This window comes from Tupaia chinensis, unplaced genomic scaffold (assembly GCF_000334495.1).
Source record: "Tupaia chinensis unplaced genomic scaffold, TupChi_1.0 Scaffold143787_1, whole genome shotgun sequence".
Taxonomy (NCBI): Eukaryota; Metazoa; Chordata; class Mammalia; order Scandentia; family Tupaiidae; genus Tupaia; species Tupaia belangeri.
The window spans coordinates 335,146-355,585 of NW_006203636.1; the positions used below are offsets into that span (position 1 = coordinate 335,146).

General features: G+C 37.5%; 2 protein-coding genes across 3 annotated transcripts in view; one reads left to right on the plus strand and one right to left on the minus strand.

Annotated features, from left to right (window-relative positions):
• NT5DC1 (5'-nucleotidase domain containing 1) overlaps positions 1 to 20,440 on the plus strand; it is a 158,497-nt gene that overhangs the window by 19,057 nt on the left and 119,000 nt on the right. The window lies entirely within an intron of this gene.
• Positions 1 to 20,440, minus strand: part of COL10A1 (collagen type X alpha 1 chain) — a 45,044-nt gene that overhangs the window by 1,163 nt on the left and 23,441 nt on the right. The window contains exons 2-3 of the mRNA XM_027766913.1: positions 6,072 to 6,240; positions 4 to 1,491 (exon numbers count right to left, since the gene is read on the minus strand). Coding sequence (XP_027622714.1) covers positions 4 to 1,491; positions 6,072 to 6,225 — 1,642 coding nt within the window. The 5' untranslated portion in view covers positions 6,226 to 6,240. The remainder of the gene's footprint in view (positions 1 to 3; positions 1,492 to 6,071; positions 6,241 to 20,440) is intronic.

Here is a 20,440-nt window from a genome sequence, read left to right on the forward strand (position 1 = left end):
TTCCTGTTACTCCCTGGTTGGCACTAACAAGAGGCATCCCAGAAAGACCAGGCCTCTGACCTGCCTTTATAAAGCCTTCGGGCATCACTGTTTGACCTGGTGGGCCTGGGGGCCCTGGGGGCCCTGGGAGACCAGGCTGTCCAGTGTGGCCTCTTGGACCTGGAGGCCCTGGTGGTCCAGTGGGTCCATTGAGGCCTTTAGTGGCTATGCCAGCTGGGCCAGGAGGACCTGGATTTCCTGGATCCCCTTTTGATCCAGGAAATCCTGGAATGCCTGGTGGCCCAATGGGACCTCTAGTACCTGGTATTCCAGGGGCACCCCTTGGACCAGCCTCTCCATTGTGTCCAGGCACTCCCTTAGCGCCTGCTGGGCCCACAGGGCCTGGGAGACCAGGAGGTCCTCCAACTCCAGGGTCACCTTTAGGGCCTGGTAATCCTGGGTTACCTTTATGACCACTGAGACCAGGTTCTCCTGGATACCCTGGTTTTCCATCTACCCCAGGGGAACCCCTTTCTCCCTTAGCTCCAGGATGTCCTGCAGGCCCAACTGGCCCTGTCTCTCCTTTGGCGCCTGGGATACCGTGATTGCCTGGGATGCCTTTTGGTCCTTGGGGTCCCATATTTCCAGGAGGGCCAGTCAGACCTGGCTCCCCAGGATGACCTACGGGTCCTTGTTCCCCTTTAGCACCTGGACCCCCTGGAAGGCCGGCAGGTCCTCTTTGTCCCTTCAGGCCTGGCAAGCCTGGTTTCCCAAAGCCAGGAACCCCTGGGGGCCCAGCTATTCCTGGAGTCCCAGGATGGCCTTTTGCTCCTGGAATCCCTGGCTGGCCAGGGGTTCCAGCAGCTCCTGGCTTTCCAATGCCTTCTGGTCCTCGTGCCCCAGGAGGACCTTGGGGGCCTGTTGGGCCCATTGGTCCCCTTTCTCCTGGAACTCCCCGATCACCTTTGATGCCTGGCTGTCCCGGAAACCCATTTTCACCTCTTTTTCCTACCCCGGGAGGGCCAGGTGGTCCCATGGGACCCTGAGGACCTGGAAGGCCCCTCTCACCTGGGCGACCGGGGGCACCATATCCTGTCTCCCCTTTCTGTCCATTTGCACCACGGACTCCTGGTGCACCCTTTTCCCCAGGAAAGCCCCTGGGTCCTGGGGCTCCTGTAGGTCCCTGTTGTCCAGGTTTTCCTGACACAGAAATTCCAGCCGGGCCAGGGATTCCAGGTGGCCCTGGTGGACCTCGGGGTCCTGGTAAACCAGCTGGTCCAATGTCGCCTTTTGGTCCGTGTGGTCCTCTCTCTCCTGGTTTTCCTGGGAGTCCTGGCACACCTGGCTTCCCAATGGCTGAAGGTCCTGGTGGTCCTGGCACCCCTGGCTCTCCTTGGAGCCCAGGACTTCCGTAGCCTGGTTTTCCTGGTGGTCCAGAAGGACCTGGATGCCCTCGAGGCCCAGCGGGACCTGGAGGACCAGGTATACCTTGCTCTCCTCTTACTGGTATACCTAAAAGACACATGCAATACACCCACCCAGAGAGGGGGATGGATATTAAGATTAAATATAATTGTTGCTTTTCAAAATTCAAGTTGGGCCAAAACATTTCAGTGTCATTGAGTTCATACACACTGACCAATCTTAAATGGTTTTAGAGAGGATGTTTTATATTGTTTTAAAAAGCACTGCTAGAGAACATGACTACTTTTATCACATCCTAATGATCCCTGGAAATAAGTTGGAATTGAAGAATTCCTCTAGAATAACTGTACAGTGGAGGTCAATTTATCACATTTGTTTTGGGGAAATTATCTGTCTCTATAAAATAAAAGGTATTTGACAAAAAAGAGAAAACAAAAGAAATACAGAATAATACAGAAAATAACCATTTTCTCCCCAAAAAAGTTATCCCACAGACATAAATAAGAAATGGAATTAATTCTAAGTCATATCTGTCATGGCTCTGGCAAACAGTTTTTTGGTTTTTTTTTTTTAATTCCTCTGTGTGTATTGTGAGCTCTTATGTGTTCTGTTATTGACTTAAAATTAATTATAATAGGCATAATGAACAAGGTACATAAAAATTATATTAAAGTGCTTATGTAAATGAAAATAACCATTGTTTGATTTTTATAGAGCTGTGAGTTCATTTGAGAACCTACTTTATAGGTGTAGTTCCCCTTAACGATCAGTTTTAGTACACAGGTATACTAAATCTCATATCAATTGGCATAAAAGAAGTAGCTAGCCAACAGTAGTGCTGATATTATTCTCATGGGTAGAGATGTTCTTGAGATTTGAAAATGAACTATAAAATGCAGAAGAAATCATTAAAATTTATATGCCAAAATAGGAAAATAGTCTTAGACTTGGATACCTTTATATTTTGTACTAATTGGAGTTATATTTTAGTTTGCAAACATTTGAATATATTAGGCTTTCCCATGGATTTTTAGAAAATGACATCAGGGAAAATACTTTGTAAAAAATAATTTATAGAAACAATTTCCATGTATTAACACAAATCCCCTCGATTGACTTTAGTGTATATACATAATAGACCTATTGTGTATACATTGAAGTTGATATATTGCAAATGTCATAGATGAAAAAATAAGGGATTTTAAAGAATGGTTTGGGATAAAATAGCATTTTTTAAAATGCAAAGTGTGTTGGATTGGGGTTTAATCCAAAAATCTGATTACAAGAATCATGTTCATATGAAAAATAAGTGTCTTAGTTTGAGTGGAAATCTGTTTTATTGTTAAAAGAGAAAAACCAGTCTTAATTGAAAATAACCTGTATTAGGTACCAGTTGAGGACAAACCTCTAATAACAGGGTCATTTTTGTCCTTTGAAATTTTGCCCTAATTAATCCTCAACCTGTCCATCCGAGAAAACAATTGACTTCTGTTGAAGCTTTGTGAAACAGCTCCTGTTTGTAACTTGTAATCTGAAAATTTTTATTTCATTCAAGACTAGGGTGGCCCCGTGCTCAAAGAATGACTGCCACCTGTTATGTTTCTTAAATGCCCACAAACTGAAATCTTGGTTGATGATGTCAGAATATGGCACCTGGGGAACCAGCAGTTAGCGTAATGACTATGTCGCTGGACTCCCACGTAGTCGACCGTGGTTCGCGTCCCAGAGCCGGTGGCTTAAAACTCACGCCAGGCACGTAGTCAACCACGGTTCGCGTCCTGGACCCGGTGGCTTAAAACCCACGCCAGGCACGTGTGCGTGCGTGCCCAAGATCCCAAGAGGAGAATGGAGGAGAAGGGATTGCGGCGTGACCATCCCCCCGGGGGGGGTTGATTTCTCGCTTTCTGTCTCTATGTCTCTCTCTGTCTGTCTGGCTAGCGCACGCGCCCTATAGCGAATACCTCTCCAAAAAAAAAAAAAAGAATATGGCACCTGAATCTGTTCACCAGCCGTGAAATCTTCTGCAGCTTAACTTAGTGTGTTTTTAAGCCTGTGTTGAAAAAATGTGCCTAGGAATTCATTGAATTTCTGTAATCAACTTAATGTTTTACTTGCATAAACTCGGATTTGTGTTAATTACAATGCATTAATGCTTCCCAGGGTATTTGAGTTTCTACTTTGCATTATCAAAAAGTAACCAAGGTGGACTTAATGGTTAAAATTCAGCTTCTTCTGGGGCTAGGCAGTGGTGCACAGTAATGCAGCTGGGCCCACATGAGAAGGTTCTGTGTGTGTTCCTAGAGCCTCCTGTACATGCTATGATCTGGGCTGGCTAGAGCTGGAGGTGGATCACAGTATGAAGACCACGTTAGAGGTATCTCTCTCTCTGACTCTCTCTTATGGAAAATGTCAATACTAAATTAACTCATTTATTAACAATATATTTTCATTAGTTCTGCAAACTTAGAGAAGATAATGCAATGCATTAATGCGAGGAGACAAAAATAATATTAACCTTCAAATAGTGGTACATTCTATTTTAAATTTAAGACTATTATGATCTTAGTAAGGTATAAAAAGTCTGAATTTGTTATCACACAAGTATTGAATGCAGTACTGTTTGTCATAGAAGTTCACATCACATTTGTTGCTTCAAGTAAAGTAGCAGACGTTTTATGGCACATGAATGTGTTCACCAGCCGTGAAATCTTCTGCAGCTTAACTTAGTGTGTTTTTAAGCCTGTGTTGAAAAAATGTGCCTAGGAATTCATTGAATTTCTGTAATCAACTTAATGTTTTACTTGCATAAACTCGGATTTGTGTTAATTACAATGCATTAATGCTTCCCAGGGTATTTGAGTTTCTACTTTGCATTATCAAAAAGTAACCAAGGTGGACTTAATGGTTAAAATTCAGCTTCTTCTGGGGCTAGGCAGTGGTGCACAGTAATGCAGCTGGGCCCACATGAGAAGGTTCTGTGTGTGTTCCTAGAGCCTCCTGTACATGCTATGATCTGGGCTGGCTAGAGCTGGAGGTGGATCACAGTATGAAGACCACGTTAGAGGTATCTCTCTCTCTGACTCTCTCTTATGGAAAATGTCAATACTAAATTAACTCATTTATTAACAATATATTTTCATTAGTTCTGCAAACTTAGAGAAGATAATGCAATGCATTAATGCGAGGAGACAAAAATAATATTAACCTTCAAATAGTGGTACATTCTATTTTAAATTTAAGACTATTATGATCTTAGTAAGGTATAAAAAGTCTGAATTTGTTATCACACAAGTATTGAATGCAGTACTGTTTGTCATAGAAGTTCACATCACATTTGTTGCTTCAAGTAAAGTAGCAGACGTTTTGTCTTTTATTCTTTTCTACCTTTTATCTTTATCTCACTTATTTTTGAGAACTTCAAAAATATCTGTTGTGTACCTGTGCATTTATTTTTAAATATTAAGCTACCATTCAAGAACTATCTTGAAGTTTGTCTTTTTAAAAACAGTCTTATTAGTTTCATTTGCTCAAAATTTCACAAAAGCATAATAGTATTTAACGCTTATGACAAGTAACCTTAGCTTTATTTACAGGATAAAATGCATATATAGATAAGATGGAAAATACTATGGAAAGGAGGATTGAAGCCTACAATTAGTTTATATAATTCAGTAGCTGTTTTATGAGCAATTTGTATCATCTGGTATTAAACTGAATTAGGGAATGTGAGACTTAGGAGTTCACCTTTCTTAAGGCTCTCTTAGTCTCTTACATATATTATCTCAGTGTTCCTCGCAGGAACTGAAAAAGTTGGACAAACGAGGCATAGATTGAACAGGAACAGTAAGGCTACACCAGTGGGGCAGTAGTAATCGTACAAATACTAGTGAAAGGAATAGTACTCATAGTAATACTTATAGAGCTTTACAACAATTGACTCACCTAAGCTTCACGAACCCTTTGAAATAGCTGCTGCTACTTTCATAAACGAGGAAACTAAGGCACAGGAAGGATAAATAAATTACCCAAGATCACAGAGTATGTAGCAGTTAAGTCTGTTCACTTAAGCATTGACTAAATAAAAATGTATGATTATGAGAATTGCTACTTCATTTGTCTATTATTTGGAGGGGGGCATGAGATTTTATTTGATAAAATTCAGTTGTGTGTATTTGTGGGCTAGTTGTGTATATTTTTAAAGTACATATTTAAGTGGTTGTGTGTGTGTATGTGTGTGTGTGCATGTGTATGCATGCTATTTTCTTTGTTATTGGCAGTTGTTTTAGTTAAACATTTCTTAACTTGATTCATTTTGACTGGATTAATATTTCTGGGCTATGGATAGTTATTTGAACAAAAGCATCTTTGAGGGAAAAAAAAATTCTAACATGAAAGTCCTTCATATTCTTCAGGTGTACCTTTCTGCGCTTCTTTCCAGTATACACTTTAGGTATATACTTTCTATCGTACTTATGGTGCGAGGGATATTAATGTTCTTGAATAGACCCAGTCTTTCCACAGAGTACCTTGTTGTAATAATTTCAACTTGTTCAGGAGTTCAAAATGATTTAACATCAAACTGAGTTAAAAATGTTTTGTTAAAGAGATCATTAAGATTTTAGAACCTACCAACTAGTTAATAGAAAAAATAATGGGGTTCAGTTTACCTTTACTCCTTATGGTGTAGGGGATGAAGAACTGTGCCTTGGTGTTAGGTTGTGGGCCTTTGATGCCTGTAGGTGTTTGGTATCGCTCAGCATAAAACTCTCCATGAACCAAGTTCAAGGACATTAGCAGCAAAAGAGCTATTTGTGGCAGCATATTGTCAGATGGATCCTGAAAAACAGAAATGAATAACTTAATACAGCTTTTTTGTTGACCTGTTTTATTCTTCTAATGTTACACAGATAAGTTCTTTATATAGTTATCTACTTTTTTTACTCTATCATATAATTTTTTAGTTCTGTGAATTAGTTCCTTGGGGGAACCACCTTCAAGTAATCAAATGATTCACACACAAAAAAGTCATTATTAGATGTCTTATTAAATTAGGATCTTTAATGTAGCCTAAAATATCCAAGTTTCATAATACACTGAAATTCAAATTAAGCATTAATTTGAATTAATCGTGATAGTGCTGTGGCAAGTTTGTACAATACTGTGTTATAGGACTATCTCATATAGACTGATAAAACTTTCAGAGTACATTTTAGTAGAAAGCCATTTTTTAAAAAAAAATCTAAAGTAAAACAAAACAAAACAAAATCAATATAGTTAATTTTTTTGAAGTTTGTTTTTAAGCAAGCTAACATGGAAGTCAACCACTGGGCATCAATTTATAGACTTACCTGGGTGCTGCAGTTCCAGGGATGGTGTCTTGGCAACTTTCTAAGGCCTCCTCTCTCTGCCACAGGTGAGCAGTGCAAAAGGTGCCCTCTCCAGAGCTGCCCTGCAGTATTTATGCTGTTTTTTCCTTACTACGGGAGGTTACCCTGACTTTAAGCTCCTCCTCTCAGAGGTGGTAAGCACTAATTATGGTGGAAAGTTCTATTGGGCAGGCTTACCAGATCAGGTTGGGCTCTTTCCTTGTTTTCTTATTGAAAAATAAACTCTTTGTTTGAAACATATATTAATAGTTTTAGCCATACACCATATTTTTCTGTAATTTTATTTTAGAAGTTACTGCTCTGGTATTTAAGTTTGTTCATGATGGGATGATGATACCACTTTTTTATTTTTGGAAAGCACATTCTTGTGTTATTTGGTCAAAAACAGTCAGTATATAAAAGTAGAAGAATTCCTTTGGAGAAGTGGTGTGTGGATTTAAACTATCATCTAATATCTTGAGTTATTACAAAAAGACATCAATTTGTCCATTAATGTTACTAATTTTTATCAAAAAAAAAAACCTTACCCCAGTTCTTATCTTTATAAAGAAACAAAATCGTGAAAATGTAGGTATACTCTTTTGCATTTTGGCATTTTAGTGTAAGTCCTCAGACATGAGTGAGAAAATTAAGATAGCACTTTAAATATTTTAAAATTTTACATGGTAAATATTTTAGATTTACCATACAGAGGCATAACATCTGTGAATTTGATAGCTGTTTACAAGACTATGCTATGTTCAGTAAATGGCTTTAGATTTTCTTACTTAAATTTAGACTTTAGAGTTGCAGTAGAGTTTGCAAAAACCTTTAACTTGATCATCCCATTATGTTTATTTGCATAAAGTTGCTGTATTCATTCCAGAAGAAGAAAATTCTTCAAGCTTTGCTTTCAGCTTTTTAAAAATATTATCAGCTTACCTTGCAATTTTCTTTAGAGATCTTGAATTCTGTTAATTAGAAACATTTTTCCCCTCAAAAGGAAATAAACATTACCATTGTAAATTTCATTAGTTAGTATTCTTTTTAACAATACTAGGAGACTCTGTATCAGTTACAGGATATTAAAAAATCTAGTAAAGTCAGGACGTTGAGAGCCCAAAATTTGTATCTTACTTAATTTCATCATTTTAAGTCAATATCAAATCAACAGTACAGGTGAACTAGGTTAGAAGAATCCCATTCATTGACATAGATACATCAGGATTGATCAGTAATCAAAATATTAAAGTTTGTGAATAAAATGAAGTCTATCCTTTTATCCTCCTTTCTCCCCAAAGGAAATTTTCTATATGTATTTCGAAAAAGCCCTTATTAGCATCTTATAGAGATGTAAATAATAACTCATCTCACTGTCTATATTTCTCTCACTTTTACACCTTTTATTGATTTTCTTATGTTTACTTATTTATTTTTTATTAATTTATTTATATACATTCAATCACATTGTTTAGCTTACAAAATGAACATTTCAATATGTGAACATTTCTCCCCAGTCCAGTTGATCAAAATATCTTCAACAGATAACACTACACCTCCCTATCCCATCAATGCTCTGCCTCTGTATCTCTCCTCCCAATGTCTTTCGCTAGGCCCAACTCCACACCATCTGGCATTCACACCCATCTCTTGTGTTTCTATATCCTTTAGTCAATCAGTTTCAGTCATAGAGTGCAGACACTTGGTATATATTAAGTGGGGACATACAGTGTCTCTCCTTCATAGTCTGGCTTGCTTCACTCAGCAGTAAATCTTCCATATTCTCCCACTTTCTGTCAAAAGCCAGGGTTTTGTTGGTTTTTATGGCTGAATAGTATTCCATAGAGTATATGTGCCGCAGTTTTTCAATCCATTCATACATATGGGGGCATTTGGGTTGGTTCCATGTCTTAGCAATCATGAAGAGTGCTGCAATAAACATCAATGTGCAAGCACTTTTCCAATGAAGAATTCTTATTATATAGAGACATATATGAAAACAAATTTTTTAATATCAAAATCAATAAAAGGTGTCCTTTGGGTAGATATCAAGGAGTCCTTTTATTGATTTTGTTATTAAAAAATTTGTTTTCATATATGTCTCTATATAATTTTCATCAATACACATGAAATACGACTTTTATAGCTCTTCAGATTAACAAGAGAATTAGAAATGTTTATATCCTATTCATCCTTGCACTTGGAAATTATACATGAACTAGCTTTTGCTATAGGATGTGTTCTTATATCTGTAAGGGACTACGAAAGATTAGTGAGAGCAGATAGCTGCCTTCCATTTGCTTATGGTTTATTTGAATAAGATTTTGAAAAAGAAATTGATGTGACATTGTGGATGGTTTTGAATGTTAGGCTGAAAACTTACTTCGAAAGGAGTTACTAGAAATACACATTTTAATGTTTTGTGTGTATATCTAGTTACACACACATACACACACTCATTTGTTTACAACTGCCACTCACTTTGTTAAATGTCATTCATTCGACTGTTCTAAAAATTATTCTCACCTCTTGACACCTGGCACGGTGTTCTGGGTAGACTGTCCATCTGTGGCCTCTCCAGCCATTTTTAGAGCTTTTCACCTTAACTTCTCTAGGTGTTTGTTTCCTCATCAGCACAATGAAAAGTTTAAACTGGGTGGTTTCTCAACTCCTCTCAGCTTTAAAATTCTATTATTTTTGTGCTTGAAATGCTCTGCCATTACCCATGGTTAGATGATGGACTTGATTCTGTTTAGTATGTAATAAAGACAAAAAAAAAAAAAGATAGAAAGAAAGAAAAAAATATTCCATACCAGGTGGTTGTATGCCTTTTTTTTGGGATAGGTAAATATAGGTGGGTATTTGTCATTCTATATTCCCTGCTAGCTTTGTAAACGTAGTGTCTTTATTGAATAAACCTTGGACGTTCAACCCTTTTTGCAAATAGTGTACTTATTTCAGTACAAGGAATCGGACTACTGTTTGCTTTGTTAGTCACATAAAAAGAGCTGTCTTGTCCAACACAGATTGTAGAATCCGAATATTTGCTAGCCACACCCTACACAATTGTGTATTTAAAACTATTTTTATTCTCTGTGTTTGCTTGTAGCTGTTCAAAGTGACTAGTCTGTGGCTGTATGAAGGAAACCCATTTGACTTAAAACAGAGAGCCTTGGTCTTTAAACCCAGTAACCTGAGTGAATTTTTTAATATCAAGTATGAATGACGTGTTTTGTGTGTCTGGCAATTAGCTGCTATTAAGCTTGCCTATTTGTTTGCACATCCTTGGGTCATTCATTAATGCACCAATCACTTCTTGAATATCTCTTAAGTGTCAGGATTTAGGTAAACACTGGGTAAATGATGCGTAGTCCCTACCCTTCAGCTGTTTACACAGTGGTTCTCAGCCTTGTTTCTCCACCTTTGAGGTCCGTTAAGATAGTGGCAATTCAGAAATCATATTTTGAAAAAATTCCTCAGGTGATCCCAATGATCTCTAAGTTGGAATGTTCAATCTGTTATTGGTGTTCTCTTACCAGTTTGTTAATATGAGCTACATTTTTTTTTTGTTATTTGTGTTCATACGGCTTTTTAACTGTATTATAGAACATTTTAGTCTTGTGTAGAAGTAGGGAGAATAGTTACCATGAATATTTATGTAACTATCACCCAACTTAAACTAATCTCAACTCACTGTCACTCAATCCTCTATCCATTACTACTGCCTCCCCTCCAATTTTAAAGCAAATTCTGTGTAATGTACCAATTCATCTGTGATTATTTTAGTACATTTCTCTATTGAGTAAGGAGTCTTTTTCTTTAAAATATTTTCATCATATCTTAAAAATAAACTATTTTCCAGTATCATCAAATCCTTTATTCCACCTTCACTTTTTTCCAATTACCTATTTTATGTGTGACATATGTATATATAGATAGATGTACACATACTCAAAAATATATATGTACACATACATTGTATGTTATATACATTTATACAAACATCTTCATGTATATTTTTTTATTTATTGCTTGTTCAGATAAGGTACATGATTAGCCATTGATTGTAGGTCCTTGTTAGTATAAGTCTCTTTACCACATCTCGTCTTTATTTCTTGCAGTTTGTTGAAACACCAGATTATCTATCCTGTGCAATTTCTTTTTTTTTTTAATTTAAAAAATTTTATTTAACTTTTATTTTTATCTATTTACTTTTTTTTTTTTTTTTTCCTAATTTGAGCTGAGTGGGACAGCAAGAGAGGGAAGGAGGAAAAGTGAGAAACTAAGCTGCCAGGTCCAGAACTCAAACCACAGTCAACCATGTGGGAGTCCAGCGCCCTTAACCACTACGCCACAGCCGGCCCCGATCTTGTTCAATTTCTTACAATCTGCATTTTGTTGTCACTTCACTTGCTACTCTGCAGATTGGTAGTTAGATTTAGAGTTTTTATCTGATCCAGACATTCTCACACTTCCATACATGTATTCTCACATACACACAAATACATTTTGGGGCAAGAATACTTTATACAGAGTGTATATTTCTTTCAGGAGGCCCTTCATTGCTGGTTGTCTCCCCTCCCTTTTGAGTTTTTTTTTATCTCTCCCATAAGACTGAGAGACAGAGGGGCAGGTATCCCAACAGGGTCTTCACTCTATAATCCACCCCCAGTCTCAGCCAGCCAGATCACAGCATGCTCAGGAAGACCCCAGCACCTCTCCCACGTGGGTCCCTTTGCATCATCATTGTGCTATCTCCTGGCCCCCGGATGTCTTTCTTTTTGCAGTATTACTATGTATTGATATATACCTAGATGTATTATTTTATTACAGGTTACAAAATGGTTGTATTCTAATTTTATCATTCCTTATTTATTACCTAGAATAGTTCTTTTAAAACAAACAAACAAACAAAAAACACTTCATACTCAATCATCAGCTGTTTGACTTTCCTGTGGTACAGTTTGTATTGGAAAAGCAGGATAAGCCCACTACTGGTGTGTAAAATAACTAAATTCTTTATTATTGCCCAGATTTTTTCCCCCATCTTTGGCCAGTGCAAGTCTCTTCAAATTAGCTCCTGAGTCCTTTTGACACAATCCCAGAGGTCTTTCAGTATTTGCACTTTTCCTGGGTCGGCTCTGTAAGAAGACATTTTCCCACATAGCCATGGTTCCTTTCTGGGAAGTTGAAGTTAGAAATCGCAGTCTGGGTTCCAGTGATACAACTGGGCTGGCCATTGTTTTTAGGCTTTGTCAATGAACAGAGCTGAGAAAATCATACCTGCGAGGTTAATTAAGTGTCTAAGACACCATAACTTCATACTGATGCATCAGTTAACATTCAGGACCACAAGGTATTTACTTAATGACCTCAGACTTGAATCAGTGGCTCCTTAGCCTCATGCTGAAAATCCCAATACTCATGACAGTAATGTAGTTATTCATTTGTTTTATTTCCTGGGGCTCAGAATTTCTCAGAATGACAATACCAACATTCACACTACAATACTTACATTGAAAACAAACTGGTGATTTGGGCTGTTCTTTTGGTTTTTCCACTAGGACTGTGCAAATTATTGTGTTTTAAAGTCACTTGAAATGAATGGCCCATTTCAAGGTAGTAATGCGACCCACTTGATTCTTGTCTTTTTCATTTTGCTTCCAATTTTTAGAAGTGCTCTTTTAAAGTTTAACTCTGTTTTATACTTTCCTAAAATATTTATGTTTCCCATTGTGCACTGATAGCTTGGAGGTGGGGAAGATGTGTTTCCGGATTTCCATGGTATAAATACTACCATCATGGTCGATTTCAGACTACCATGTAAAAACAACTGGCTTATAAAGGACCTGAATATGTTTACTCAGAGTCAGCACAAGGCAACTTCAGCATACTGCACGTTTCCCAAGTCAAATTTATGAAACAAGGAATATTCAGAGAAGTTTAGCTTTTAGTACTCACCTATCCAATCTGCATTTCATCTTCCTTTGACACATACTATTCTTAATTTTTTCTTTTATTATTTAAAAAATAGGTGTAGGTTGAGTAACCCTTATCCAAAGTAGTTGGCATCAGAATTGTTTTGATTTAGAAATTTTTCTGGTTTAAGAAATTTGTGTGTGTGTGTGTATATATATATATTAATTTTATATAATATTTTTGGTGGCCATATTTTGGCTGTGACCTATCACATGTAGTCAGGTGTGAAATTTTCTACTGGTGGCATGATAACACAAAACAGTTTCAGATTTTGGAGCATTTTGGTTTTTCAGATTATGGAGTTCAATCTATATATTCATTCATATCCTGCCACAATTTCTTAGATAAATGGCATCACATTTACGCTTATTTTACCTTTATTTTACTTCTTTTTTAATGTAATAGTTAATGTTGGGAATCAATGTAAACATTATAAAAAGATAATCTTTATATAAAGGTCTTTTTTTCTATATAAAAGATTATTTTTATAGCTTCATAGTACTTCATCCTATGGAGGTATCATAGTTTTTTCAACCATTGCCCTACTGACAGACATCTGTGTTAATTCCTGTATTATGATCATTCAAATACTTCTGTAGTTGACAACTTTGTGTGTATGTACTTTTGCCTGATTATGTTTGGGAGAAATTCTGAGAATTGGGGTTTATGGGTCAAAAGGTAAATAAATATGTATGTATTTTGTTAGATACCATTGCATTTTCCTCCATAGGTTTTGTATCATTTTGTGAGTCAACCAGCAATGTGTAAGTGCTTATTTCCCCCAAAGCCTCACCAGCAGGTTACATTGTTTAGATTTTTTTGAACATTTAGAATTTTGCCTGTTTTAGAGGTGAAAGTTGCAATCTTGGTCTAGTTATAATTTTTATTCTCCTTACTAAGAACATGGTTGCTATCTTTTCATGGTTTCATAGAGACCATATCTCTAGCCCACTTTTTCTGCAAGTATCCTATAGCTTAGGAATATAGAACTCTTTTATGTGACACAGTTTTTACATCCTCTTCCCAGTTTGTAATTTCTACTTTGAGTTTACTTATGAGTTTGTTGTTGTTGTTATTGTTTAAAGATTTTTGCTGTAGAGCACATGTGCTCACCACAGAGAGAAAAAGAGAGAAAAAAAGAGGGAAAGTAAGAAATCACCCCTCAGGGAGGTGGCCATGCTACAGTCCCTCCTCCTCCATGCTTCTTCTGGGAATTGGCATGCACACATGCACAGTGTGATTTTTCAAGCCACTGGGTCCTGGGCTCGAACTGCAGTAGCCCATGTGGGAGGGAGTCCAGTGCCTTATCCACCATGACAAGCTGCTGGCCCCAGGGTGCTTTTTGTTGTTGTTGTTTTGTTTTGTTTTTTAATAGGCAAAAAAAATTTTTAAGTACTTCAATTTATTTTTATTATTATTTTAGTTTTGCTATATACTGTGTATGCACTTACCAGAGAGAGGGAAAGTGAGAAGTTCCCCCCCAGGGGGAATGGCCACACTTTAAGACTTTTCCTCCAGGCTCCTCTTGGGATTTGGAGCATGCATGCAACATGCACCTGGTGTGATTTTTTTTTTTTTTCAAGCCATTGTGTCTGGGACTTAAACAGTACAGCTGACCGTGTAGGGTCCAGTGCCTTACCCTCCACACTACCTGCTGGCCCCATCAATTTTTGATTTAGAATATTCTTTTATAGACTCAGGGCTATAAGGGCCACTAAAGGTCATGTAGATCAATCATCTTATTCTTTGGATGGGAAAACTGGTTTCTTTGTTATGTATGTCTCTTTCCCAGAGTTTAATTGAGTTAAATTTCTGAAGGGAAGAGCTGTTACTGAGAGCCCACTGAAGGAAAACATGAGTGACTAGGGTTCGGTCATCCTCTTACCCAGCAGGATTCTGATTTTCCTGCTCTTCTAATCTGTCATCACTTTAATGGTGGAAATGGGAAAGGCGCCCAGAAGATCAGTTAGGGTACCTCAAGACCCACCACTTCCACCACCACCTTGCTGTACTTCATTCTTTTTTGGGGAAAAAAAAATGAAAGAACATTCATAGGTGCTATTACAGAGCCCAGAAGCTTAAAATGATCTATTTGTGTAAATAGTCTAATGTGGTTTGGTGGTTAGATACCTCCTGAGAGCTTGAAAAGACAAACTCATGCACACAAACAGGTGTTTATGACAAAACCCTAAAACTTGAGGTCAGGTCAAGAAAAAACGAGTTGTTTTAAAAAGTTTGAACAAGGGCTTTATATTCTATTTTCTTTAACACAGAAATTGCTGAATTACTTTAAGAACTCATAGTTTTGTGTCCCAGGCACTTAGTGACGTCATCTTCTTTCCATAGTAATCCATCTGGGAAATGGCTGAAGGTGAGAAATAGGGGAAATACATACATATATATATTACCAAGAAATGGTAAATGGTTTGTTGACGATAACATGTATGATTAAGCCACTACACAGTGTATTCTGGAAGGGAAATTGCATTTTGTATGTTGTATTGATGTTCAGTGAATGAATGTAAAATAAATAAATTTTTTAAAAATTAAGATTAAAATAAAAGAAAAATAGAGCAACTTGACCCCTTGACCTAAAATCTCCACCATTCAGACATGTTCCTATTCTATATACAACTTCAGCTTTCATGTACAGTGTCTGTTAAGTTAGAAGGAGAAATCTAATGAGTTAAAGTGTTAATTAGGGAAATCACAGGTGACACTTTTTATTTGAATCTCTTTTCTCGCCGTTTGTTATACTTCAGTTATAATTACCATCTAAAGTATCTACAGGGTACATGAGTATTTGTACGATTTAGGTGATAACAGAGTCTATCCAGAAACCCACTCTTAATACTGGTACTTAGCCATTTAATTTATTCTTATTAACAATTAAAATACATCCTAGAGTTTTCCATTTAAAGGATGCTGTGCTCTTGTCTACTTAGCCTTTGGTCAAACAGCTTTGTTACCTGGCCCACAGTCCTTCAACCTCTAACCGTGAACTGAAGCTAAACGAGGACTCTTCCTGCCATATCTGGGTCCTGCCTCTTACCCCTCAGTTACCATCAGAAGGTCCCCTGGCATTCTTGCACCCTGATTTCCTCATTGGTAAATCCATGAATGTTTGTTTACTTTCTTTCTTTCACATTTTAAAGATGATTGCTCTTTAGAGAACATGTAGAAAGCAAAATAAAAATTATGCACCATAGAGATTCAGTGTCAGCAATTGTGCTAAGCAGTGACCTCTTTAGTGTTAAAATCCAATCAATTATCTTTAATAACTTATAAATGAAAAATGATGCCATAGACGTGCTATGTTCTTATATTGCCTTCTCTTATTTTTATGTGTTAAGAACCTTGAAAAGTAAAATAACATATCTGTAAAGTGGTAGAAAAGTGGGCATGCTCCGTAAATGTGAAGGATGATGATGACAATGCTGATGTTGAAGAAGTAGCTCTGACATTACCCTTCACCCTCTTCATCGTGACAGTTTTCTCAGGTGATTATCGGACTTTTCTTTTTATCCTCCAGTAGGTGCCAGTCCCTAGATTGGGTGCTGGGAACATGGATTAGGAGCTACTGACATCTCTCTATGTCTCATAGAGGAGACAAACACCAAAGACAGCATCTTCTAAGAAGTCTCGGCCCTGTCTTCTTTAGTGTCTGTATGACTCAGCCTTTCAGATCATGAAATGCTGTTCTTGCTTTGCATTTTATACTCTTTCCTGGGTTTGATTCAAGGACTATCAGTTATTTATCATTGAAATTCCACTCTATACAGAGAATACCTGGTATAACTCCTGGCCTTCACAATATTGCTGAATGATGGAACTGAGAACTTTAAGAGACCACATTTTAGCATTTGGCCTTTTTTTTTTTTTTTTAGTGTGAGCGGTTTACTCACACTTGTGGGCACCCCGAGGTGAGGCCTTTTGCCCAGTGCTGGTTTGGATCTGAGTCTTTGCAACCTGTGTCTTACCTTAAAATAACTCTTAATTCTTTTAGAGGTCTCAGCGTCAACAACTGCTTCCCAAGGTCACTTTACAAAACAAAATAACTTCAGCCGCTGCTGTTCTCATGACTAAGTACTTTAGATTGTTCCATTGGCTCATGAGTTCGAATTTCAGAGTTAGTTTTTTCTTGGGATAGCCATGGGAAGAGGGCATAGATGTGTAAGAAGGTAGGTGCAGATTGAGGGCCGAGATGGAAAGAAAAAGAAAAAGGAGCAGAGCCCACACTCTCGTGGGTTTAAAGAGATTTTTTTTAAATGCCCCAGAAACCTGAACACCACAGTTTGAAAATACGAATAACTTTTTTTTTTTTTTGGAGAGGTTTTCGCTATAGGGCGCGTGCGCTCACCAGACAGACAGAGACAGAGAGACAGAAAGCGAGAAATCACCCCCCAGGGGGGATGGTCACGTCGCAATCCCTTCTCCTCCATTCTCCTCTCGGGATCTTGGGCACGCACGCACACGCGCCCGGCGTGAGTTTTAAGCCACCGGGTCCAGGACGCAAACCGCAGTCGACTACGTGGGAGTCCAGCGACATAGCCATTACGCTAACTGCTGGTTCCCTCAAAATACGAATAACTTTTTAGGCATTGCTGTACTTTATTTTCCAAAATTTTTCACCCATTCATACCTCATTTACTTATTGATATATTGCTTCACTCAACTACTCAGTGTCTTAAGCACAGGTTATATGCCAGGAAGTAAAAGTAGGCTCACACGGGCTCATAGGACTGGTTCTGTATCTCAGCAGTTAAGGGAAGCCAGATTCCACGATGACTGACTACGGTTTGAACCCTGCCCCTGGCAGCTTGAAGTACATGCTGGACAAGTCTGCATGTGTGCCCAAAATTCTGATAGGAAGAAGGGATGGAGGAAAGAGGATTGCAGTTTGACCACACCCTATTGGGGTGCTTTCTTTCTCTCTTGTGCATGCGCACACATGCCTTCTGACAATTAAACAAAAGCGGCTCATAAACTACTGATAAATTTATTGCTTTCTTCCCTGCTCAATCTATCTATTAGCACCTTCTCTCCTGAATGGAAATACAATGGGACTTCAAAAAGTTTGTGTAAAAAATGGAATTAAAGTACAAGTTTATTCTAGTACAAAACAAAAATGAAATCTATGCATAGTTTGTTCATAGTGTACATTTTCCACAAACTTTCTGAAGAATTCGCATGTATGACCTTTAAAAGGAGAAGCTATTTTGACTGTGAATAGTGGATAGATTTTTAGAACATTACAAGATAAAAATTTGAGAGTTGTATCCAATATCACCAACAAAGGAATATTAGTGGGCCAACCAGTGGCAGGATGATTAAGGCAGCTGGATCCCACATGGCTGACTGAATGATTCTAATACCAGACTTGGTAGCTTCAAAAACACATGGGGTGCATTGCATGCATGCCCCAAATCCCAGAAGGATAGAGGAGAAGTGATTGCAGTGTGACCATTCCTCTTAGGGGGTGCTTTCTCATTTTCTTTTTCTCCCTCTCTCTCTCTCTTTAATGAGTACATGTGCCCTCTAACAAATTTTTAAAAACAAAATTAAAAGACTAGAATAAAAAGAGTATTAGAGCTGCAAAAGATGCTAACCTTCGTAAGTAACAAAAACTGGTATTTAAATATTGACCCTCAGGTCCATAAATCCATTTTTTATAACTGTAAGTTCTCTAGATAGTGATGTATAGGCCTTGATCTGCCTATTATTTAGCCAAAGTGTGTTTGAGCAGAATTAACTTTTTCCCATTAAAATCTGAGGTAGTGTGTCACCCCAGTATTTAATTAACAATATGACTTACTTACCAAAAGTATTTTATACAAGTTATATTGAATATTTACCCTGGCCTTGTAATACTTCATTTCAGTTGAAAAGTATGTGCTTCATTTACAGTATACTTAAGGTACTGCCCCAGCCTATGCATCAACACACCCATCCCTGGTCTTGTTTTTACAACTAATCATGGGCCCCTGCATGCCCAGAGTGCGTACTCAGGGAGGTTTCTGGACTTGAACCATGAACCTTTCCATGTGGAATTGCCTAGCCCCAGGATTTCCTTCTTTTGTCAGTCTAAATGATATTTCTCTGTGTATATTACATTTTCTTTATCCATTCAGTCAACAGACATTTAGACTAATACTACTGATTATTAAACCAAAAAGTCTTCTATAAAATACACATGTATAACACTTACAAATTTGTGTAGAAACCCAGGTGTCTTTTAGTTGTGAAAATCTGCAAGGAAATGTCCAGCTTAGTGGCTGATGTATTTTAAGCCTTTATTGTGAGTTAGGTATATTTCTAAGAATGTATATATATTTATATATATATAAATAGAGAGGGGGGGTTGCTATAGGGTGTGTGCCCTTGCCAGAAAGATAGAGACAGAAAGTGAGAAATCACCCCGCCCCCAGGGGGGATGGCCATACGCAATCCCTTCTCCAATCTCCTCTCAAGATCTTGAGCATGCATACACACATACCCGGCGTGAGTTTAAGCCACCGGGTCCAGGACTCGAACCACGGTTGACTACATGGGAGTCCTGCAACATGGCCATTATACCAACTGCTGGTCCCAAGTAAGTACTGTTTTCTTTTACCATCTTTGGAGAGAAAGAATTTGGGGCCCAGTGAGGCTAACCTTGCAGATATCACCATAGGAAAGTTACAGTTCCCTATGGCTAGTTTTCTTGAGAATTTATTAAGCGAGTATAATTCTGAGTAAGGCACTATTTAATTGGACCTACTGTGCTAGCTTTTTATATCTTGACAAGGATCTGTATGTTAAGTGTAATCCTAGTACACTTACTTTCCCAACCATCATCTCAAATAGATGAAAACTTTTCATTCTTTACCATTGAAAGAGATATATTGTTTCACTCTTAAGATAGTTAATTCAGGCTTTGCTACTTAAAAAAGAAGTTAGTTGAAAAACAAATTTTGCTAATGTTGATAGGTTTCTTTTTATCCTGAAGAAGAGTTGAATATGCTTGCTTTCTTTTTTTTTCTTTTTTTTCTTTTCTGTATGATGTTATCTTTTTTCCCTCTGGCCATTTTAAATATTTTTGCTTTTAATTTTGAGTTTTATTAAAATGTGCCTTGTTGTAGTTTTTCTCATGTTTCTTGTGCTTGTGGTTTATTAAAATTCTTGTACCTCTGGGTTTACAATTTTCAACAAACTGAATATTCTTCAGCCATAGTTTCTTCAGTTTTTTTTTCCTATTCTCCATCTCCTTCAAAAACTCCAGTTACATTCATATTAGGACTGATGAAACTGATTTTCCATTAATATTTTCCTTTTTTCATATTTTTTATTTTTTAAAGTTTCTATCACTACACCTTCAGATTTGTACAGAATCTAATCTGGTTTTTTGTTTTGTTTTGTTTTGTGTTTTGTGTTTTGTGTTTTGTGTTTTGTGTTTTGTGTTTTGTGTTTTGTGTTTTGTGTTTTGTGTTTTGTGTTTTGTGTTTTGTGTTTTGTGTTTTGTGTTTTGTGTTTTGTGTTTTGTGTTTTGTGTTTTGTGTTTTGTGTTTTGTGTTTTGTGTTTTGTTTTTGTTTTTGTTTTTGTTTTTGTTTTTGTTTTTGTTTTTGCTATAGGGCATGTGTATTCGCCAGAAAGAAGACAGAGACAGAGAGACCAAAAGCAAAAAATCATCCCCCAGGGAGGATGGCCATGC